General features: G+C 46.5%; 1 protein-coding gene across 1 annotated transcript in view; it reads left to right on the forward strand.

Moving 5' to 3' along the window:
- The window catches only part of DMC1 (DNA meiotic recombinase 1), a 301,837-nt gene that overhangs the window by 239,346 nt on the left and 38,336 nt on the right, over positions 1–24,155 (forward strand). The window contains exon 12 of the mRNA XM_040408781.1: positions 16,552–16,668. Coding sequence (XP_040264715.1) covers positions 16,552–16,668 — 117 coding nt within the window. The remainder of the gene's footprint in view (positions 1–16,551; positions 16,669–24,155) is intronic.

Consider the following 24,155-nt stretch of genomic DNA (forward strand, 5'->3'; position numbering starts at 1 on the left):
TCATTGAGTACGTTACCCAGATGCAAGATCAGATAGAGACAGTGTTGCCTCTTGTTAGGAGGCATATGGAGGCAGCTCAGCGAGCCCAGAGTCGGGTCTATAATCGGCAGGCTTGGGTCCGGATCTTTAACCCTGGTGATCGGGTTTTGGTTCTGGTGCCGACCGTTGACAGTAAGTTCCTGGCTAGGTGGCAGGGGCCCTACGAGGTACTCGAGAAAATTGGAGATGTAAACTACAAGGTACACCAGCCAGGGCAGCGAAAGCCGGAGCAGGTTTACCATGTGAATTTACTCAAACCGTGGAAAGATAGAGAAACCTGTACAGAAGACAGCCCTCGGCCGGGTTTTCTAGGAGAATAGGTACCGGCCCCTCTGTCTGATGCAAGAGAGTCGGCTGCCACAGTAAAAATTGCTGACAGCCTCTCCTCTAAACAGACTCAGGAGGCCAGGGAGTTCGTTAGTTGGAACACAGATGTGTTCTCGGACCTCCCTGTACGCACTTCCATAATCCAGCATGACATTGTCACTGAGCCTCAGGCAAAAGTCAGATTAAAACCATACTGGGTGCCCAAGGCTCGGCGACAAGCCATATCGGAGGAAGTGCAGCTAATGTTGCAGCTAGACGTCATTGAGGAGTCAAAAAGTGAGTGGGCCAGTCCTATAGTATTGATACCCAAGCCGGATGGGACGTTTTGTAACGACTTTCGGAAACTTAACGAGGTTTCCAAATTCGATGCGTATCCCATGCCCCGGGTGGATGAGCTCATTAAGAGGTTAGGACAAGCCCGGTATTTTTCTATTTTGGACCTCACAAAAGGGTACTGGCAGGTGACCTTAACGGAGGCTGCCAAAGTGAAAACTGCCTTCATCACATCTGAGGGGCTTTATCAATATAAGGTCTTACCCTTTGGTCTGCATGGCGCCCCCGCCACTTTTTAGCAACTAATGGACATTGTGCTTTGTCCACATCGTCGGTACGCTTCGGCTTACCTGGACGATATTGTCATCCACAGTACCGACTGGCAAAGTCATGTACCCAAAGTGCAGGCTGTAGTGGACTCCCTTCGGAAAGCTGGCCTAACCGCTAACCCCAAAAAATATGCGATAGGGTTAGAAGAGACTAAGTACCTGGGGTATGTCATTGGGCGCAGAGTCATCAAACCCCAAGTGAACAAAATAGAGGCGATACGGAATTGGCCCCGACCTGTCACCACTAGGCAAATAAAGTAATTCCTGGGAATGGTGGGATATTATATGAGGTTTGTTCCCCACTTTGCTACTTCAGCCACGCCCTTGACAGGACTCTTGAAGGGACACAAGTCAATGATGGTTCGCTGGGATGATTGGGCGGAAGAGGCTTTCTCCGCTTTGAAGTCGGCCCTGTGCGGGTCCCCGGTTTTGGTGACGCCCGACTTCAAAAGGGAGTTTATAGAACAGATCGATGCCTCCGAAGTAGGCCTCGGTGCTGTACTGTCTCAGGAAGTCAACAGGGAGGAGCATCCCGTTGTCTTCCTCAGCCGTAAGCTCACCCCAGCCGAGACCCAGTATAGTATAGTGGAGAGAGAGTGCCTGGCTATCAAGTGGGCACTCGAATCTCTCCGCTATTATTTATTGGGGAGAAAATTCTGCCTGGTGACTGACCACTCCCCTCTCAAGTGGATGAGCCAGGCCAAGGACAGAAATGCCCGGGTCACCCGATGGTTTCTCTCCCTACAAAACCTTAAGTTTTCAGTGGAACACCGGGGAGGCCAGTGTCACTACCAGAGCTTTGAGACGTTCTCACAGCTCTGTTTCTCCACCCCTGTGATGATGTCACTACTAGAGCTTGGAGGAGTTCTCTCTGCTCTGTTTCTCCGCCCCTGTGATGAGGTCTTTACTTTCTGTTTCCTTCCTCCCAGCTGTTCCTCCTGTGTTTGATTTCTCTGCCTTTAAATCACCCCTTCTCCTTTGTAGGGTGCGGATTATATTTCTCATTTGAGTTGTATCTCTTGCTTGAGTATCTTCACTTGTGTGCTATCATTTCACTGGACCTGTGTTCTGCTGCAGCAAGTACTCCGGATATTGCCAGCTGTCTTTGGATCTGTCTTCACTGCTCCTGCAGCTCCTTCAGTTAAGTGTGCAGACATTGTAGTGTTTCTGTTTGTTTTCTGACTGGATCCGAGGCGACCCCGGTTCCGTCCATATACTGAGCAGGGCACCGGTGGCCGTGCCCCTTCCACTATTGTAGGGGTTACAGTGGTCATCAGTCTTAGGTACGCGGGCATGCCTCGTTCCACCATTTTGATCCGGGCATGTGCTTAGCAGCATAGGGGGAGCTTTGAGGGTCTGACAGGGGTCACCCTTTATCCTCCCTAGTTTGGGTCCGGTCAGTAGCTCTATTTACTGTGTATGCTCTTGTTGCTCACATACAGCCGTGACATTATAATCCGCCAAAACCGTCCTTTTTGACATGGATCCGCTTTCTGGCCTGGTTGACCGCATGCAGGGTCTTTCTTTGGAGGTAGCGGATCTCCGTCAATCTATGACTCAGCTTCATGCATTGGGCTATGCTCCGGCCCATGGAGTCTGTTGCGAGCCAAAGGTCTCACTCCCGGAAACGTTCTCCGGGGGCAGTGAGAATTTTGTTCGCTTCAGAGAGGCATGCAAACTCCATTTTTGCTTGTGTCCCCATTCCTCTGGTAATGAGGAGCAGAGGGTGAGGATTGTCATCTCCCTGCTCAGGGGTAATGCTCAGACTTGGGCTTTTTCGCTGCCATCAGGGGATCCCTCCCTTCGATCCGTGGAAAGATTTTTCGTGGCCCTGGGGCAGATATATGATGACCCGGATCGTGTTGCTCTGGCCGAATCTAACTTACGTTTTTTATGCCAGAACAAACTGTCTGCGGAGCTTTATTGTTCTGAATTTCGGAGATGGGCAGCTGATTCAGAAACATAGAAACATAGAATGTGTCGGCAGATAAGAACCATTTGGCCCATCTAGTCTGCCCAATATACTGAATACTATGGATAGCCCCCGGCCCTATCTTATATGAAGGATGGCCTTATGCCTATCCCATGCATGCTTAAACCCCTTCACTGTATTTGCAGCTACCACTTCTGCAGGAAGGCTATTCCATGCATCCACTACTCTCTCAGTAAAGTAATACTTCCTTATATTACTTTTAAACCTTTGCCCCTCTAATTTAAAACTGTGTCCTCTTGTGGTAGTTTTTCTTCTTTTAAATATGCTCTCTTCCTTTACCGAGTTGATTCCCTTTATGTATTTAAAAGTTTCTATCATATCCCCTCTGTCTCTTCTTTCTTCCAAGCTATACATGTTAAGGTCCTTTAACCTTTCCTGGTAAGTTTTATCCTGCAATCCATGTACTAGTTTAGTAGCTCTTCTCTGAACTCTCTCTAGAGTATCTATATCCTTCTGGAGATATGGCCTCCAGTACTGCGCACAATACTCCAAGTGAGGTCTCACCAGTGTTCTGTACAGCGGCATAAGCACTTCACTCTTTCTACTGCTTATACCTCTCCCTATACATCCAAGCATTCTGCTGGCATTTCGTGCTGCTCTATTACATTGTCAGGTTGGAATGATGCTGCACTCCGGAGTCAGTTCTGTCATGGTCTCTCAGAGAGATTGAAAGATGCGTTTGCTTTCCATGAGAGACCAACGTCCTTAGAATCTGCCATGTCATTGGCGGTACGCCTTGACAGGCGTCTAAGAGAAAGAAACGAGACCTCTCTGTCCAGCCATTGTCAGTCTAGGGGCAGTGGTGCGGACTCATTCAGTGTGCAGGGGCCTCATCCTGTCTCGGTCCCCTCTGAGGAGGAGCCCATGCAGCTAGGTCGACTTGCCCCTGATAAAAGAGGATTTAGTCCTCAGAGTATGGTGTGTTTTTGTTGTGGGGGCATAGGTCATTTGGCAAATGTTTGTCCGTCTAGGAGATTCTTGAACTGTACTAAGAGCGATAATAAGAGAAAAACCTCAAAAGGTAAATCATCAAACTCTGCTTCATCTGCTACTTTTTGTCGATAGTGGAGCGGCCGTAAATCTTATTGACACTCAATTTGTAGCCATGCATGGTTTTCAGGTTTGCACATTAGAAAAGGATATACCTGTTTTTGCTATTGACTCTGCTACACTCTCACAGAGATCTCTGAAGGGCATTGTTCACAATATCCGGTTAGCTGTAGGTGACACTCATGTGGAGGATATATCTTGTTTTGTCCTTAACGGATTGCCTTCTCCTCTAGTTTTGGGGTTACCCTGGCTCACTAGACATAACCCCACTATTGATTGGCAAGGAAGGCAAATAAATGAGTGGAGTGACTTTTGTAGAGAGAATTGTCTCACAGCGACTTTTGCAGAGGTGTCTACTAGGACTGTGCCATCATTTCTCTCGGATTTCTCGGACGTGTTTTCCGAGAGCGGTGTTCAGGAGCTACCTCCTCACCGGGAGTTTGACTGTCCCATTAACCTCATTCCCGGCGCCAAGCTGCCAAAAGCACGCCTCTACAATCTCTTACAACCGGAAAGAATCGCAATGCGAACCTATATCTCCGAGAGTCTCGATAAGGGGCATATTCGTCCCTCAAAATCACCTGTTGCCGCTGGGGTTTTTTTTGCTAAAAAAAAAGATGGCTCTCTGAGACCTTGCCTAGATTTTAGGGAGCTGAACCGTATCACGATTCGCGATCCCTATCCCCTTCCTCTGATCCCGGACCTCTTCAACCAAATTGTTGGGGCCAAGGTTTTTTCCAAATTGGATTTGAGAGGCGCGTACAACCTGGTCAGGGTCAGAGAGGGGGATGAATGGAAAGCGGCCTTTAATACCCCTAACGGGCATTTCGAGAATCTCGTTATGCCTTTCGGCCTGATGAATGCTCCGGCCGTCTTTCAGCATTTTGTTAACAGTATTTTCTACCATTTAATGGGGAAATTTGTGATGGTGTATCTTGATGATATTTTGATTTTTTCCCCTGATGTTCAGACCCATCAGGATCATCTTTTTCAGGTTCTGCGGATTCTGCGGGAAAATAAATTGTACGCCAAGCTGGAGAAATGTATTTTTATGATATCGGAGATTCAATTTCTGGGTTTTCTCCTCTCTGCTTCTGGTTTTCGCATGGATCCGGAGAAGGTCCGTGCTGTACTTGAGTGGGAGCTTCCTGAGAATCAGAAGGCATTGATGCGCTTTCTGGGTTTTGCGAACTATTACAGAAAGTTCATTTTGAATTATTCCTCTGTTGTCAAACCCCTCACTGACATGACAAAAAAGGGGGCAGATTTTTCCTCTTGGTCGGAGGAGGCGCTTGCAGCCTTTTCTAAGATTAAAGAGAGTTTTGCGTCTGCTCCCGTCTTGGTGCATCCCGATGTTTCCTTACCTTTTATTGTTGAGGTGGATGCTTCCGAGGTGGGTGTGGGTGCGGTATTGTCCCAGGGCCCTTCTCCTGCCAAATGGCGACCCTGTGCCTTTTTCTCTAAAAAACTCTCCCCGGCAGAGAAAAACTATGATGTGGGAGATAGGGAGTTGTTGGCCATCAAGTTGGCTTTCGAGGAATGGCGCCATTGGTTGGAGGGGGCCAGGCCCCCTATCACCGTTTTTACCGACCATAAGAATCTGGCATACTTGGAGTCGGCCAGGCGTATGAATCCGGGACAGGCCAGATGGTCTCTGTTCTTCTCCAGATTCAATTTTGTCGCTACATTCCGCCCTGGGATCAGAAATGTGAAGGCTGATGCTTTCTCTTGCTGTTTTCCGGGAGGAGGAAACTCCGAGGACCCGGGTCCCATTTTGGCGGAGGGGGGTAGTTGTTTCTGCTCTATATTCTGATTTGGAGGCCGAGGTCCAGGCTGCCCAGACTGAGGCACCTGCCCGTTGTCCTTCTGGGAAGTTGTTTGTGCCTCCTGAGCTACGTCACAAACTCTTCAAGGAGCATCATGATACTGTTCTTGCTGGTCACCCCGGGAGTAGAGCCACGGTAGATCTCATTGCTCAGAGATTTTGGTGGCCGGCTCTTCGTAAGTCGGTGGAGGGTTTTGTGGCTGCTTGTGAGACGTGCGCTCGCGCTAAGGTCCCTCGTTCACGGCCTTCAGGTTCTCTTCTCCTGTTACCCATACCTTCCCGTCCTTGGACACACCTGTCCATGGACTTTATCACAGATCTTCCTCGTTCCTCAGGGAAGTCGGTGATCCTGGTGGTGGTGGACCGTTTTAGCAAGATGGCTCATTTTGTACCTTTCCCTGGTTTACCCAATGCTAAAACGTTGGCGCAAGCTTTTGTCGACCATATTGTTAAATTGCATGGCATTCCCTCTGATATTGTTTCCGATAGAGGCACGCAGTTTGTGTCCAGATTCTGGAAGGCTTTCTGTTCTCGCCTGGGGGTTCGGCTGTCCTTCTCTTCTGCTTTTCACCCGCAGTCGAATGGTCAGACTGAACGTGTCAATCAGAATCTGGAGACATATTTGCGCTGTTTTGTGGCAGAGAACCAGGAGGATTGGTGTTCATTTCTCCCTCTTGCTGAGTTTGCTCTGAACAACCGTCGTCAGGAATCTTCTGATAAGTCACTATTCTTTGGTGCATATGGGTTCCATCCGCAGTTTGGGACATTCTCGGGAGGGGCTCCTTCTGGTTTACCTGAGGAGGAGAGATTTTCCTCGTCTTTGTCTACCATTTGGCAAAAGATTCAGAGTAATCTTAGAAAGATGAGTGAGAAGTATAAGCGTGTGGCTGATAAGAGACGTGTGCCTGGTCCGGACCTGAATGTGGGTGATCTGGTGTGGTTGTCTACAAGAAATATTAAACTGAAGGTTCCCTCCTGGAAATTGGGTCCCAAGTTTATTGGGCCTTATAAAATCTTGTCAGTCATCAATCCTGTTGCCTTCCGTCTTGATCTTCCACGGGTTTGGAAGATACATAATGTATTTCACAGATCTCTCTTAAAACCATATGTCCAGCCCACGGTACCCTCCTCTTTGCCTCCTCCTCCGATTTTGGTTGATGGCAATCTGGAGTTTGAGGTTTCCAGAATTGTGGACTCTCGCATTGTCCGCGGTTCTCTTCAGTACCTCGTTCATTGGAAGGGTTATGGTCCTGAGGAGAGGATGTGGGTTCCGGTGTCGGACATTAAAGCCACTCGCCTCATCAGGGCATTTCATAGGGCTCATCCTAAGAAGGTGGGTCCTGGGTGTCCGGAGTCCACCCGTAGAGGGGGGGGGGGTACTGTCACTACCAGAGCTTTGAGACGTTCTCACAGCTCTGTTTCTCCACCCCTGTGATGATGTCACTACTAGAGCTTGGAGGAGTTCTCTCTGCTCTGTTTCTCCGCCCCTGTGATGAGGTCTTTACTTTCTGTTTCCTTCCTCCCAGCTGTTCCTCCTGTGTTTGATTTCTCTGCCTTTAAATCACCCCTCCTCCTTTGTAGGGTGCGGATTATATTTCTCATTTGAGTTGTATCTCTTGCTTGAGTATCTTCACTTGTGTGCTATCATTTCACTGGACCTGTGTTCTGCTGCAGCAAGTACTCTGGATATTGCCAGCTGTCTTTGGATCTGTCTTCACTGCTCCTGCAGCTCCTTCAGTTAAGTGTGCAGACATTGTAGTGTTTCTGTTTGTTTTCTGACTGGATCCAAGGCGACCCCGGTTCCGTCCATATACTGAGCAGGGCACCGGTGGCCGTGCCCCTTCCACTATTGTAGAGGTTACAGTGGTCATCAGTCTTAGGTACACGGGCATGCCTCGTTCCACCATTTGGATCCGGGCATGTGCTTAGCAGCATAGGGAGAGCTTTGAGGGTCTGACAGGGGTCACCCTTTATCCTCCCTAGTTTGGGTCCGGTCAGTAGCTCTATTTACTGTGTATGCTCTTGTTGCTCACATACAGCCGTGACAGCCAGTTACAGTGAAATGCGGATGCCCTGTCCTGGGTACACTGGTGTGTGTTCACCCCCTCAGGGTTGAACAAAGGGAGGGGTATGTGACACAGTGAGAGGTTTGGTCTGGGAAAACAGGTATTTTCCTCCCAGCCTGTGCTGCTGGGCTGATTTACAGCCAGATGAGGTCAAATGCCAGACCGGATTTTAAATGCTGGTGCAGGTTTTGGCAGCACCTGGCTGTCCTTAAATAGGCAGCTGGGCTCAGAAGCCAGGTCTCTGTGTTGGGATCTGGGAGCCTTGTGTCTGGATGAAGGCTTCCTACCTGTCTGGCGTGAAAACAGGTTGGTGCTGCTATCAGCAAGGACTCTTTGAGGCAGAATTGCTGCATGGTGTGAATTACCACCAACACCTCAAGGTGACTTTTTGTTTGAATATGACTGCTTGTTTTGTCACTTGCCTAAAGTATGAATAAAACACTGAACTGTTTGATCCAAAGAACTTCTTGTTGCCTCTATACTGCGTCTGCTAATCCTGTCTACCAGAGCGAGTCCCCACAATGGACACACACTTTACTAGCTATCACGCATTCCTTTGTTGTAACATCACCAGTAGCTAAACAGCCCCAGTACCCAGCTTTCCTTTGAATCGCAACCCACTCACCCAGAATATCACTAAGTAAGAGAAACATTGTGTTTTGCGGACAATAATAGGCATTTGAAACAGACTGCAGGACCTGGAAAAAGGGAAATGCAGTATGCACACAGCTCGTATCTTTTTTTTGCATATCCATGATTTTTGGACCACATAAACGAATACAGCCATGTGCATAAGGCCTAATCTTCACTCTGTTTCTTATGTATAATCTGTATTAAACCAAATAAAAACAATTAACAATGCAACATTTCAAGTTTTAACCCCTGAGTCACCACCAGTACTCCTTTTATGGTGGTCCAGTCTAAGCACTGCATGGATCTCCCGTTCAGTGGAGAGCAGGGGCATGGCTGTAACATAACAGCTGAGCTCATGCTCTAACAGCCCAGTTTAGCAGGTGCGCTGATCGGAGCTGTTTAACCCCTTACATGCTGCGGGCAATGATGCCCGCTGCATGTAAGTGGAGTGATGGATTAGTTCTCTTTCGGGGGTCATTCTCACAATTATCTCCACCATCTACTGGATTCCAGGTCCATCGTGAGATTTATTTTCACCACCAGCAAAAACATAAATCATACAAAATAAAGACCTGCCCGTCTAGGCACTAACTACTACAAAAACATAAGCCCTGACTCACCTATACAGAGAGCTATTCACACAAGGAACATAAGTGCGGCTTTCTTCAGCCCTATAGTCCCGCAGCCTCCTGGCTGTAACCCTTCAACAGTTCTCAACAATAAGATAAGGAGCGGCACGCAGAGTCCACCGCAAGTCACGGCACATGGGAATCAATCACCGTTCAGTCTCTTGCAAACACTGTCAGCGGTGCTCAGCCCTCCAAAGATGAGATATAACAAGTCAAACCATGTGAAGAAATGAAATAGGGCGGCACTCACCAGCGTAATTAAATAGTGACTTAATTAAGTCACTATTTAATTACGCTAGTGAGTGCCGCCCTATTTCATTTCTTCACATGGTTTAACCCTTCAACAGCTTCTGCGGGGATTGTGGCCCAGTAGTCCTCATGACCCTTAGTCCTAGGCATCACGGTGTCACCCCAAGTTCCGGCTTGCACTAGCCTTGTGGCCCCCCAGCCAACCCTGTTGAGACCACTTGTACAGAGCCTCCACAAGACTCTGTTTCACCAAACACTCTCCCCTGACTGACTGCCTCAGACCTGATGATTGCCAGGGAAGCCATGGAAACTCCTGCCATAAATCTCCCCTAGCAGCCATGATGCCTGTCACTGCCTCACATTACAGAGGGAACAGACTCCTGTCTCCCATTGGAACCCCACAAATGAGATTGTGGAGTTCCTATTGGGGCTTCTTGCAATCCCCTGCTAAATTTTATGCACAACTTCAGCCATCCTGATCGATGGAGGCCTCAGTTTCTTCATGTTTGCAAAAGAGCCAGTTTGATGCCATTTCTGAACCAGACTCTGAATACAACGTATATCTGGTGGTTTTGTTCCTGGGTACCTGTTGGAAAAGGTCTCTTGTGTTTCCCTATACAATCTGCTTCACACATAGCCTTCCACATCAATATTCGTTGTTTCGTTGTTCGAGGGAGAACACCATCTTTCTGACACAATAAGCAACTTTTAACAAACTGAATAATAAATCGGTCTTATTTGCCCATAGCAACCAATCAGAGCTCAGTTTTCAGTTCCTATAGGGCTCTGAAAAAATCAAAGCTGAGCTCTGATTGGTTGCTGTAAACAACTAAGACAGATTAGGCAGTTTAATTTGGAGATATTGGAGGGGGGCTATTTTTTTGTGGGCCACCCTGTACAAGGTACTTACTAACGTAGTGTGCTAACTAGTTTCATTTATCCCTCACATTATACACTGCTCCATTTAATGGTTACGATCACCCTATAATCGAAAAATGGTGGTCGTGCTTGCACTTCTCTGGTGGCTAGGACTGTGGGAGTGCGCATAGTCCAGCACTTTTTTATGTGGTGTGCAAGCATGACCGCCGCTGGATTGTAGGGTGGCCGTAACCATGGAAATGAGCACTGTATAATGTGATGGAAAAATTAATCTAGCTAGCAAAGGAAGCAATATGGACAATCACAATACATTAGTAAGTGCCTTGTATTAGCTTTTTCTACATGATAAATGCCATTTCCTAAAGTGAGACAACCCCTTTAAAGGGAATCTGTCAGCAAATCATACTATATGTAACCCAGTCCAGGGCTATATAGTGCTGCCTGACACAATTCAAAACATACCTTTCTTAGTATTATGTGTGTTTCCGAAGAGCAGAAAATTAAACTGATTCATATGCAAATATAGTCTTAAAGTGCCCAGCGGGGCAAGCATAACTGTTATAGGAGCCCAAGCCCTCCTCTTCACTTGTTTCCTGTACCTCCCCTTGCTCCTTCCAGCCCACCCCCTCCGCTCTGACGTCCCGATCCTCCTTCAGCTCCGACCGGCTGGTGAGCATTGTCCTTCGGAAAAATCAACTGTCGGTGCTTGCACATTGAATGCCCTGCGGTGGGGATTGGCCTCACCATAATTAGTGTGCATGCGCTGAGCCGGCCAGAGTTGGAGGATCAGGACATCACAGTGGAGGGGGCGGGCTGGATATATGTATTGTATTTGATGGAATGTCCATGCAGGCTTCAGTATGTTAAAGGTGTTATCCGATCCTATAAACATCCCCGAAAGGCCCCGGTCACTCATACAGATCATACTTACCTGGTCCCCAATGCATGCGTCCCTACGGATCCCTGCATCTCCCCGTCGTGCAGATCATAATATCCGGCGGTGGTGTGGAGTGCAGCCGATAGCAGGCCGCGATGGTGACTTGCTCCTCTAGCGTGACGGGTGATGTCACACGTGATGCAAGGGGGCAGGTCACCGTCGAGGTCTGCTATTGGCTGCACCCCCCGTCGCCGGATATTGTGATCTACATGATGGAGAGATGTGGTGGCCGTGCAGGGATCCGGAGGGACGCAGGCGTTGGGGACCAGGTAAGTATGATCTGTATGAGGGACTCGGGCATTTCAGGGGTGTTTACAGGATCAGATAACCCCTTCAAGAGGACTATTCAATCCATGAGGCAAAGATAAACATCGATCATAGTCTCTCATGGCATATGCACTCAGCACATGACCGTGATTTTTCATCTTTAACAATTTGGAATAAAATCAATTATCATGTTATTACACACAATAGGTTTAACACTCTGATAAATCGCGAATTCTTCTGGATTTACAAACTTCAAACACTCCACCCGGAGGGCTTGAATGAAATTATTGAAAGAGTAATTTTTACCTCAGTATTCAGTGTACTTTTTAATGCCTCATTCACACATCAGTGTTTTGGTCAGTGATTTCAATCAGTGATTTTGAGCCAAAATCAGGTGTGACTCTAAAGACAGAACAGTTGGATTTTTTTCAATTATACCTTATCTCTGTGGAGGCTCCTATCCTGGTTTTGGCTCATAATCAATGATGGAAAACACTGACCAAACACTGATGTATGAATGAGGCATAAGTTGGTATTTTAATCTTTTTAGCATGTTGTGGGGATTCGCTTTGGTAGTTTGGATTAGCGGGTGCAGCACAGAGGCAAAGTACAAGTTCTTGGTTCAAAACATCAGTGTTTATTCACACGTGAAAGCAAAACAAAAATGCAAATTACTCGGTGATCGTTCACACACATGAAAAGTTCATATACAAAATAGTCACCTTTTCTCCTGGGTGTTACTTCACACCCTGTTGGAAGTTCTGCCTTGTCAAGTCCACAGGCAGACGTTAAAGGGGTTGTCCGGGATCAAGATTGTTTTTAAAAAAAACTGTTAAATCACTGTTAATAGTGGATTGAAGGGCCCCCAGATGTTTTTAGGTATTTTTACACTTCAGCTGGGTTCCCACAGTCCCCCACTGATTGTTTACCTCTATGTTTATGTGTGCGGTAATTTCCAGCGCAGCATCGCGTTGTTTCCTTCGTGCAGCCGTCCCCCTAATTCATATTCCGCCTCCTGCCGCAACTATTCCTCCCTCTTAGTCACGCCCCTAAGCGCCTCCTGGCTCAGTCCCTCCATCCTTGCTAAGAATACGCCCTGCCCGGTGACGTAAACCGGACCAGAGGGGCCGGGCTTGGGGCAATCTATTGTCACCTAGTTTCCGCCGCTCAGTGCGCTCTGCATAATCACTGAGGCTGGCTGTGACATCACCGGGCTCCCTGCGAAGCGGAAGCAGAGGCTTTGCTCTGCAGAAAGGGACCCGGTACGTCACAGAATCTTTGAAAAGTGGCACTTCCGGCAGAGAATTTAGGACAAGAAAACGGGGCATCAGGAAAGTCTTGCAAAGGTATGACAGGACTGTATGTAATATTTATGTGCTTGGTGTTCTCTTACAGCAATGTCCCCAATCCCGGACAACCCCTTTAAGCGGCCTGTTCGCCCTCACAGGGGTCTGAGCCCTCCAGGCCCGGCTCAAGCCGCAGATTCCAACACAGCCCTCAGATCACTGCACACAGACCTCATGAGCTCCACTGTCGGACAGAGGTAATCCTCTCCACCTGGAAGTGCTGGCTGGTTTTTATGCCTGCCAAAACCCGGCCTGGAACATGGGGAGTAGTCACCCACCCAGCACTTTGACTACTCCCAGTAAGAGCCTTTCTGGATCAGCTATTATAGCCATACTAAATATCAAGGTGTCAAACAGCAACTGCTGCTGACACATAAAAAACGGCTCTTACTCCATCGAAGCCAGGAACCTTGGTGACACGTATCTATCATCCACGATGATTCCTTGTACCTTCTTACATACCTCCACCCTTTGTTCAACCCAGAGGGGGTGAACAAATTCCATACAGTATACTCGGGACAGGGCATCCGCGTTTCCCTGCAACCGGCCTGCCCTGTGTTCTACGGAGAACTTAAAGTTTTGTAAGGACAGGAGTCACCTGGTGACTTGGGCATTTCTCTCTTTGGCCTGGCTCATCCACTTGAGAGGGGAGTGGTCAGTGAGTGTTCTCTCCAACAAATAATAGCGGAGAGACTCGAGTGCCAACTTGATAGCTAGGCACTCTCTCTCCACTATACTGTACCTGGTCTCGGCTGGGGTGAGCTTGCTCCTCCCCATTAACTTCCTGAGACAGTACAGCACCGAGGCCTACTTCGGAGGCATCGGTCTGTACTATAAACTCCTTTTTGAAGTCAGTCGTCACCAAAACCGGGGACCCACACAGGACCGACTTCAGAGCGGAAAAAGCCTCTTCCGCCCGGTCATTCCAGTGAACCATCACTGAATTGCATCCCTTCAATAACCGTGTCAATGGCGCAGCTATAGTAGCAAAGTGGGAAATAAATCTCATGTAATAGCCTATCATTCCTAGGAATGACTTTACTTGTTTAGTAGTGACAGGTCGGGGCCAATTTATAATAGCCTCTATTTTGTTTACTTGGGGGTTGATCACTCCGCGCCCAATGACATACCCCAGGTATTTTGTCTCCTCTAACCCTATCGTGCATTTTTTGGGGGTTAGCGGTTAGTCCAGCTTTTCTAAGGGAGTCTACTACAGCCTGCACTTTGGGCAGGTGACTTTCCCAGTCGATACTGTGGATGACAATATCGTCCAGGTAAGCCGAAGCATACCGACGATGTGGTCGCAGCACAATATCCATTAGCCTTTGGAAAGTGGTGGGGGCGCCATGCAGACCAAAGGTTAAAACCTTATACTGGTATAGCCCCTCCAGTGTGATGAAGGCCGTTTTCTCTTTGGCAGCCTCCATTAGGGGTACCTGCCAGTACCCTTTGTTGAGGGACAAATCCGAAAAATACCGCCCTTGTCCTAACCTCTCAATCAGCTCGTCTACCCAGGGCATGGGATACGCATCGAACTCAGGGGTATCAGTCACTCTCACAACCGGCCATAGAGCTGGGAAACCCGGAAAGTCTCTCCCTATTATGAGTTTGTAATGCAAATTTGTGGCGACTGACACTTTGTGGGTCCACCTGCCGACTACCGTGGTTAGAGTCACCAGCGCTGTTGGGTAGTCTTGTAAATCTCTGTGAATGCACATCACCCCAACTTTCCAGCCAGTATACTCAGCCGACCGCACTAGGGTAGCCCTTACTAGGGTCACCAAGCTCCCTGAGTCCAGCAGCGCCTCATCTTGAGTGTCTCCCACTTCCACCTGGAACAAGTGGTTTAGAGCCTCCGGGGTACCTGTGGCACACAGTTTTATAGCATACAATGACTGACGGTAACCACAATTAGTGTCCATAGGCTCAACCCGATGGGGACACTCAGCCCTTATATGGCCAGGTTCCTGACACCTCCAGCAGATTACCTTGGTCCGACCCATAGTGGGAACCTCCTAGGTTAGTTTCACTGGCTCATACCATTGGGCCTGGGGTGGTGAGTTCTGGGGTTTACCTGCCCCCCTCCCGAAAGAACGCCCCTTAAGATTCTTAGTTGCCTCATAGCATTCCAACAGGTCCACCATTTCCAGGGCATTTCCAGGAGACACCTGGCCGATCCACAGCTCCAGAATATGTCAGCCAATAGTCTATCCAGGAAAGCCGTGGGGCTCAGCACATCAGGCTGTAGCCACTTTTGGAAAAGGTGGAGTAAGTCATAATACTGGGGTCTCGCGGGCTCAGCCGGCTTAAACCCCCACTGATGTACCCGCTGGGCCTGGACCAACACATTTACCCCAGTCTTGCTAAAATCTCACCCTTTACCTTCGGGTATTCGGCCGCTTGCTAGTCCGACAAGTCAAAATATACGCACTGGGATTCTTATGCCAGGAAAGGAGCAATGACCTCAGCCCACTGGTCTTGGGGCAGCTTTTCCCTGGTGGCCACTTTCTCGTACATCGCCAAGTATGTTTCGATGTCGTCTGCGGGTGTCATCTTAGGGATGGCTGCACGGACTGCTTTCCGGGCATCGTGGACGCTTGGTGTTGCTCCTGCTGTCTGCAAAGCCATCATGTGTTGTAGCAGCAACTGGTTGGTCTCTTGCTGCTGTTTATTAGCCTCCCGTTGGTGCAAGTTGGTCTTGCTGGTTTGATGTACGACATACAACTGTGCCCAAAAATGCAAACCAAAAAATGTATTGCCATTCACGCCAGCCTCACTGCTTTTGCCCACATCCTCCACCAAATGTGGGGATTCGCTCTGGTAGTTAGGATTAGTGGGTGCAGAGGCAAAGTACAAGTTCTTGGTTCAAAACATCAGTGTTTATTCACACGTGAAAGCAAAACAAAAATGCAAGTTGCTTGGTGATCGTTCACACACATGAAAAGTTCATATACAAAATAGTCACCTTTTCTCCTGGGTGTTACTTCACACCCTGTTGGAAGTTCTGCGTTGTCAAGTCCACAGGCAGGCGTTAGGCGGCCTGTTCGCCCTCACAGGGGTCTGAGCCCTCTAGGCCCGACTCAAGCTGCAGATCCCAACACAGCAATCAGATCATAGCACACAGACATCCTGAGCTTCACTGTCAGACGGAGGTAATCCTCTCCACCTGGCAGTGCTGGCTGGTTTTTATGCCTGGCAAAACCCAGCCTGGAACATGGGGAGTAGTCACCCACCCAGGACTAGTCTCAGTAAGAGCCGTCCCGGATCATCTATTATAGCCATACTAAGTATCAAGGTGTCAAACAGCAACTGCTGCTGACACATAAAAAACGGTGTCAGGAACCAGGAACCTCGGTGACACGTACCTATCATCCACGATGATTCCTTGTACCTTCTTACAATGTGTTCATAGATTATTTTTTTTATTATTATGCATTACTCCCCTTTTTTTCTCCTTTTTAAAGTATTTCATGTTATATCCTGTTCCCACCTATAAAATGGTAATTTCCTTGCCTTTACCAATATGGTACGTGCCTGAGGAAGAAGACGGCAGGTCTTTGAAATACATTGCAGTTGTACCAATAGAATATTCAGTTTAGTTTAAATAATAGTAATAGAAATAATAGTAATGATGGTTTAATACTATAAAATACAACATAAATTATGTCTGTTCATACTTTAGAAGCTTTTTTCTTTTGCTTTGCTCTAGTTTTCAGGCTGATCCTAAAAAGCCTATTGGAGGCCACATACTTGCACATGCTTCAACAACAAGGATTAGCTTAAGAAAAGGAAGAGGCGAGCTGCGTATTGCTAAAATTTATGACAGGTGATGTCAAAGGTGTCTCACTACCACCCCTTGAGGGTCTTTATATGCATATGCCTTAATGGAGCTTATATATAGGGGGTGTCTATGGGCACTGCACAGGTTGTGATCCATGATGAAACGGACATGAAATCAGCCTAGAAAACACCTGTTATTGATTTCAGTGGAAATTCTTCCCGTCCTTTGAAATCTGTTACATGACACTTCTTGATGCAGTTTCTGTGCAGAAGCCAGTATGAGTAATCACAGTGAATGGGGTTAATTTGCATATGAATCCACAACATATAAAACTGCAAATATGGGGCAGAAATCTAAAGGGCCCTTTACATTGGCCGACAATGGAACAGATTATTGCTAACAAGCCTTACTAGTAATGCTCGTTAGCGATGATCTTGCGGTGTCAATGCACTGCCGATGATCCAATTACCCAGTGGACAAGAATAAGCATTTCTAAAAGTGCGGCCTGTTCCGCAAATTGCGTAACGGACACAGCCAGCATCCATGCTTTGCGTATCCGGAATTTGCGGGCCGCAAAACATGGAGCAGTCGTGTGAATGTAGCCTTATAAGGGGAAGTCCTGCAATATAAATGTATTGCCACTGGTAGTCCTGCGTCTTTTGCCAACGGTAGTTATGCGGTGTACAGTATGTGTATTTGTGTGTATATCGGCCCTGCTGTGCTGTCATTACCATAGGCTGTGTATGATAATGACAGTCCCGACCTATGATGTGTGCTACAGTCTGTAATACACATCGGGGGCTGCTAACCCTACCTGTGCTTTCATTATGATAATGACAAAGCAGAGGTATTGGAGGCTTGCTATGTGTATTACAGACTGTAAAACACAAGGCAGGTCAGGGCTGTCAGTAGCAGGGAGACTTTTATAAAATTAAATTAGAGGTATACGAGTCCCTATCAGATTGGAACAGTTTAAATGGAGTCCAGGAGAAAAGGGACTACTTAAAAGTGGCACTATTGAAGGCAACAGATAATTGCATTAGGCTAGTCAGTAAAAGCAAAAAAAGGAAGAGACCACTGTGGTACTCAGCAGAAGTGGCCAAAATCATTAAAAACAAAAAGATAGCATTTAGTAATTATAAAAAATTAAAAAAATGAGGATGACAGGGAACTTTATAAGATTAGGCCAAGCAAGTTATAAGAGCTTCTAAAGCACAGGCAAAAGAGGAATTAGCTCAATCAGTGAAAAAAGGTGATAAGACATTCTTCAGATACATAAATAAAAAAAGGAAACTAAAACAAGGAATTACCAAATTAAAAACAAAAGAAGGAAGGTATATGGAAGAAGATAAAGAACTACCTGACTGCCTCAATGAATACTTCTGTTCAGTTTTTACAAAGGAAAATTAAGGAAAAGGACCTCAGTTACGGTGGAAGACTAATGAATCTTTTGATGCATGTGTCTTCACAGAGGAAGAGGTTCTAAGTCAGCTGTTTAAAATTAATACAAATAAGTCACAGGGGCCTGATGGGATACACCCTAAGCTATTAAAAAAGCTTAGCAGTGAACTAGCAAAACCATTAACAGATTTATTTAACCAATCACTGGTAACAGGAGTCATCCCAAAAGATTGGAAATTAGCAAATGTGCCCATTCACAAGAAAGGTAGTAGGGAGGAATCGGGCAACTATAGGCCAGTAAGCCTGACATCAATAGTGGGGAAATTAATGGAAACCATACTTAAGAAGAGGATTGTGGAACATCTAAAATCGCATGGATTGAAAGATGAAAAAGAGCATAGGTTTACTTCAGGGAGATCATGTTAAACTAATCTTATTGATTTTTTTGATTGGGTGACTAAAATAATAGCTGGCGGAGGTGCAGTAGACATCGCTTATCTAGACTTTAGTAAGGCTTTTGATACTGTCCCACATAGAAGGCTTATCAATAAATTGCAGTCTTTGAGCTTGGACTCCCATATTGTTGAATGGATTAGGCAGTGGCTGAGGGACAGACAACAGAGGGTTGTAGTCAATGGAGTATATTCAGACCATGGTCTTGTTACCAGTGAGGTACCTCAGGGATCTGTTCTGGGACCCATATTGTTTAATATCTTTATCAGCGAAATTGCAGAAGGCTTCGATGGTAATGTGTGTCTTTTTGCTGATGACACAAAGATTTGTAACAGGGGTGATGTTCCTGGAGGGATACACCAAATGGAAAAGGATTTAGGAAAACTAGAGGAATGGTCAAAAATCTGGCAACTAAAATTTTATGTTGATAAATGCAAGATAATGCACCTGGGGCGTAAAAACCCAAGAGCAGGATATAAAATCAGTGATACAGTCCTAACATCAGTATCTGAGGAAAGGGATTTAGGGGTCATTGATTCAGAAAACTTTAAGGTAGGCAGACAATGTCATAGAGCAGCAGGAAATGCTAGCAAAATGGTTGGGTGTATAGGGAGAGGCATTAACAGTAGAAAGAGGGAGGTGCTCATGCCGCTCTACAGAGCACTAGTGAGACCTCATTTGGAGTATTGTGCGCAGTACTGGAGACCATATCTCCAGAAGGATATTGATACTTTTGGAGAGAGTTCAGAGAAGAGCTACTAAACTAGTACATGGATTGCAAGATACAACTTACCAGGAAAGATTAAAGGACCTTAACATGTATAGCTTAGAAGAAAGACGAGACAGAGGGGATATGATAGAAACTTTTAAATACATAAAGGGAATCAACAAGGTAAAAGAGGAGAAAATACTTAAAAGAAGAAAAACTGCTACAAGAGGACATACCAACTTCCAGCAACATATAACCCTAAAATATACTTTATTTAAATCGGTTAAAAAGTGGGAATCATTATCCCAAGAACAAGGACAGACATTGATCCATGAAGATCTAATCGATAGACACATAAGGTAAGCACCTAAATATATATATCATAGGGGAGATGGGAAATCTGTCCCTCGTCTTTCCCTATTCTTCTCCTCAGCCCAGGGATGGCACCTGGTGGTGGGGACTCCCTGTCCTCGAACCTAGGCTGTAATGACCCTCAAAAGACCCTAAGGGGTATATGACAACAGGGTGAGTATATTGATAATACCCTTGAAGGGAAGTTGCTTACCATTAGATACAAAAAACTAAAAATAACAAAATATACACAGCACCCAACCCTAGGTATTAGGGCTTAATGGTGGATAACATTCACACTCACGGTCATGATATTATCAGGGACCTATGAATGAAAGTATAATCAACCTTATGACTGGAGTAATATAATATGGGTTTATATTACTCCAGTCATAAGGTGGATTATACTTTCATTCATAGGTCCCCGATAATATCATGCCCGTGAGTGTAAGCCCTAATACCTAGGGTTGGGTGCTGTTTTTTTTTTTTTTTTTGTATCTAATGGTAAGCACCTTTTCTTCTTTTTTTTAAAATTCTGTTTATTTGGAGCAGATTCACAAAAAACAAAGCAAGGGTCATGTACCCACATATCATACATTATACATACTTTCCCCACATGACCTCCAAAAGAAGTCAGGGGGTCAAATACAACATCAAAGGGGACATGAGTTCAGTACATATGAATCTGACTGCATTTTTTATTTTAACTTAAAATAAGTAGAAACAAGAATCCAAGACATCAGGGAGGAGAGGCGGAGCCAGCAAGTCATGGTGTAGGACGTGTCCGCCGGAGCTCCTCACCGCTATCCCAGCTTCATTAGCTTTTAGATCGAGTGGACACAGATCCAACATGGGGAAAACCTCTAGAGACAAAGATGGTGCATCAGGAAACACCCTGAAGACAAAAAAGACACAAGGGGACCTGACAAAATACCTCAACAGGAGATCTTCCTCGCACCCTGACGGAGGCAAGATGGCGCGGGAGACGCGAATCAACTCCGAGAGAGAAGGAGCTGACTCAGAGGCCGACAGCTCAGACGCTGAAACCTACGTTGGAGGTGAGGTTGATTCCCTCCCTCTCACCCGCGGCTTCCTACAGCAGTCCCTGGCCCAAGCCCTCTCACCGGTCATGAAATAACTCTCAGACATCAAGACCGAGTTCTTGCAGCTAGGTCACCGGGTTGAACGCCTGGAGGACAGCCACGATCTCCTTCTCCAGCACGAGAGGGGGGTTCACTGCCACTTATCAACCATGTCAAAAATGATAAACACGGCCTTCTTTAACCTGGAAGACCAGGAAAACAGGGGCCGGAGGAAAAATGTTTGGCTGCGGGGTATACCCGAATCAATACAGGCTGAAGACCTGATGGACACAGTCCGCCGCCTATTTGCTACCCTAGTAGGCGATGAACAGGCCGCTGCCATTACCATTGAAAGGGCCCACAGAGCTCTTAGGCCCAAACCTGCTGCGGGAGAACCACCTAGGGACGTGGTATGTGCCCTGATGAACTTTTTGGATACAGCAGCCGTCTTGAGAGCGGCTAGAGAAAAAGGAGACGCCACCCTAGATGGCAATAAGGTTCTTTTATTTCAAGATCTGGCGGCTAGTACATTAGCCAAGCGAAGGAACCTGCGCCCGCTAACCTCATTATTAAGGGAAAAGAAGTTGCCGGTCAGATGGCTCTTTCCATTCGGCTTATTTACTACGATCGGAGGGAAGCAATTCACGTTCAGAACACCGGAGGACTTACCGTCTGTGTGGGAGGCTTTAAGAATCGAGGCCCTGGACATTCCGTCTTGGCTCCCCTGCAATCCATCCCCGGACCTTCCGGGCCTTCCACAGCCAGAGGAATGGCGTCTGGCACAGAAGAAAAAATCGCCAAAAAAGAGGGCCTTTTGAATTGCCTCTACCCGAAGATGAGAAATTAATCTTCGATATGAATAGAAACTCTGAGATCCAGCGTCATTGAGATCGTACGACCACATCGCCACCTGGCAGGACTCAGGTTCTATACAATTCATTTAACCCTGCGCCTTATTATGGAGGTTACCATCTTTAGTCCTTCTGTTATCCACATTAGCCGCCCAGCTTATGGATTTTATTTTTTCTCTACTACTTAGACCCTCACCCACCTCTCCTTATTTGCTTTCCATTTACCTCCCCCCCCCCCTTATTGCCCATATGCTTTTTCCATACCTTTTCCACCTCCTATTATCCCCCCCCCCCCCCTTTATTCGTTCTACATCTCTCTTTTTGCTCATTTTCACATTGGCAGCAGCTCACAAGATTTGCCCCATTCAGATGTGATTGGATTAAAAAAAAAAAAAAAAAAAAAAGAGAGATAATGATTGTTGGAATGGTAGAACACTCTTCTAATTAGGGGCCTCATGTTTAAGCTTATGAATGCTTCATACATTTCCACTCTATGCATTTTTCTTTACATGTTGGGTTTAGTGTGTGGGACCTGGGTATCTTGATACGTCCACACTACTTCCCCCCCCCCCCCCCCACTGAGGTTTCTTCTTAACCTCATAGATAGACACTGCAAGATGTCTCTCTGCAGTGTACAATGTTTATATTTCTTTTTATGTATTTTTGTTTTTTATGTTTTTATGTGTCACCTCCTAGCTAGTCCTTCAGAACAGATCCACAAAATATCACCATGTCTGATCTAAAGATCGTGTCATTTAACGTAAATGGCATGAACACACCGCAAAAAAGGAGTCAAATCTATCATTTGCTTCGCAAAGAAAGGGCTGACTTGGTTCTTTTACAAGAAACCCATTTCAGACATCTGCACGTCCCTAATGTTATTAGCAAAAACTTCCCTGTTTGGCATCATGCTGCATATACCTCGGCAGCTAGAGGAGTTTCAATAGGCATAGGACAAAGTTTCCCATTCACTTTAGTGTCCAAGCTGGTGGACCCTGAGGGCCGTTATCTGTTCTTAAAAGGCAAGGTAGCGAACTCTATGTTTACTTTAGTCAACCTACGCCCCGAACAGTGGCCAATTCACATGGTTACTCCGCACTCTTAGAGTTCTAAAGACCTTTGGAGAAGGCCACCTTGTCCTAGGTGGAGACCTTAATCTTACTCTTGACCCCTCTAAGGACTCGACCTCTGTGGGCCGCCCTCCCTCTAAAAAGCAAATGAGAAGGCTTCTTCTCACGTTCACAGACCTCAGGATCTCGGACATTTGGCGCATTCTACATCCAGAAGATAAGGATTACACCTTCCACTCGCGGACACATGACACATATCAGCGCCTCGATTATCTTTTTATAACTAACCAATTATTGCCCTCGGTTTCTGAGGCCAGTATTGGAAACATAGTTGTCTCCGATCATGCGCCGGTGAGTGTGAAGATGAGATTGCATGACATCCCTCCGAGATCCTGGGTCTGGAGATTGAATGAGACGCTCCTGGAAGACGAGTCACAGAAGAAGGAGATAGAACAATGTCTCAAAAATTACTTTTTGGAAAATGCTAGAGGTTTAACTAATGGGACGACCTTATGGGAAGCCCACAAGGTAGTAATTAGAGGGGAGCTCATTAGCTTGGGTTCTAGAGTTAAGAGAAATAGGCAGAGACAACTAGACTCACTCCTTCAGCAGATTTCTACTCTTGAAATCTTGCACAAGAAGGCGAGATCAGTTGAGGTTTGGAATTCTCTTAAACGGTTGAGATATGAGGTCACTGACCTACTGAATGTACGAGCGGCTAGAGCACTGAAGACATTGCGCTTCAAGCAATATCTGCATGGAAATAGGGGATCCAAATTAGTCTCTAACCTTTTAAAAGGTCAAAGGAATAGATCCTTTATCTCAGCGATTAAATCAGCCACAGGCTCCCGACTCATCAACACCCCCGCGATAGCACGAGAGTTTCGCTCCTTTTATTCATCTCTGTATAACCTCCCGGCACCTCTCAGAAGTCAGCAGTTGGCTGGACATATTGCAGAATTCCTAAACTCTATTGACATCCCCAAAATTTCCGCAAGTGACATAAGTGGTCTACTCCAGCCCTTTACGATGGAAGAAGTAGACCAAGTCCTATCCTCTATTCCCTCGGGTAAGAGTCCTGGACCCGATGGGTTCCCCATCTATTATTACAAAAGGTTTAGAGAGACTCTCACACCCCACTTTGTAGATGTTTGCAATTCCCTTCTGAAGGGGGGCTCTCTGACCCCACAGGCCCAGGAAGCACATATAACAATTATCCATAAAGAAGGAAAGGATAGAGAAGCGTGTGGTAACTATAGGCCAATTTCATTGCTAAACACCGATTTGAAATGGTGGGCCAAACTGCTTAACAACAGAATTTCGAAGTTGCTTCCTGGGCTTGTGGGTGAAGAACAGGTGGGCTTTGTGGCGGGTAGGGAGGGCAGACACAATATCAGTAGAGTAGTACATGTGATTACGCACGCTATCAAAACCAAGTCCCCCCTGGTGCTCCTGGGCACAGATGCTTAGAAGGCGTTCGATAGGGTCAGTTGGAGCTACATGGAAAGAGCCTTAGATGCATTCGGCTTTCCTGAAGATTTTATTAAAACCATATTCACTCTATACTCGGCACCTTTTGCAAGAGTGATGGTGAATGGGACCCTATCGGACACCT

This window comes from Bufo bufo, chromosome 9, assembly GCF_905171765.1.
Source record: "Bufo bufo chromosome 9, aBufBuf1.1, whole genome shotgun sequence".
NCBI classification, from domain to species: Eukaryota; Metazoa; Chordata; class Amphibia; order Anura; family Bufonidae; genus Bufo; species Bufo bufo.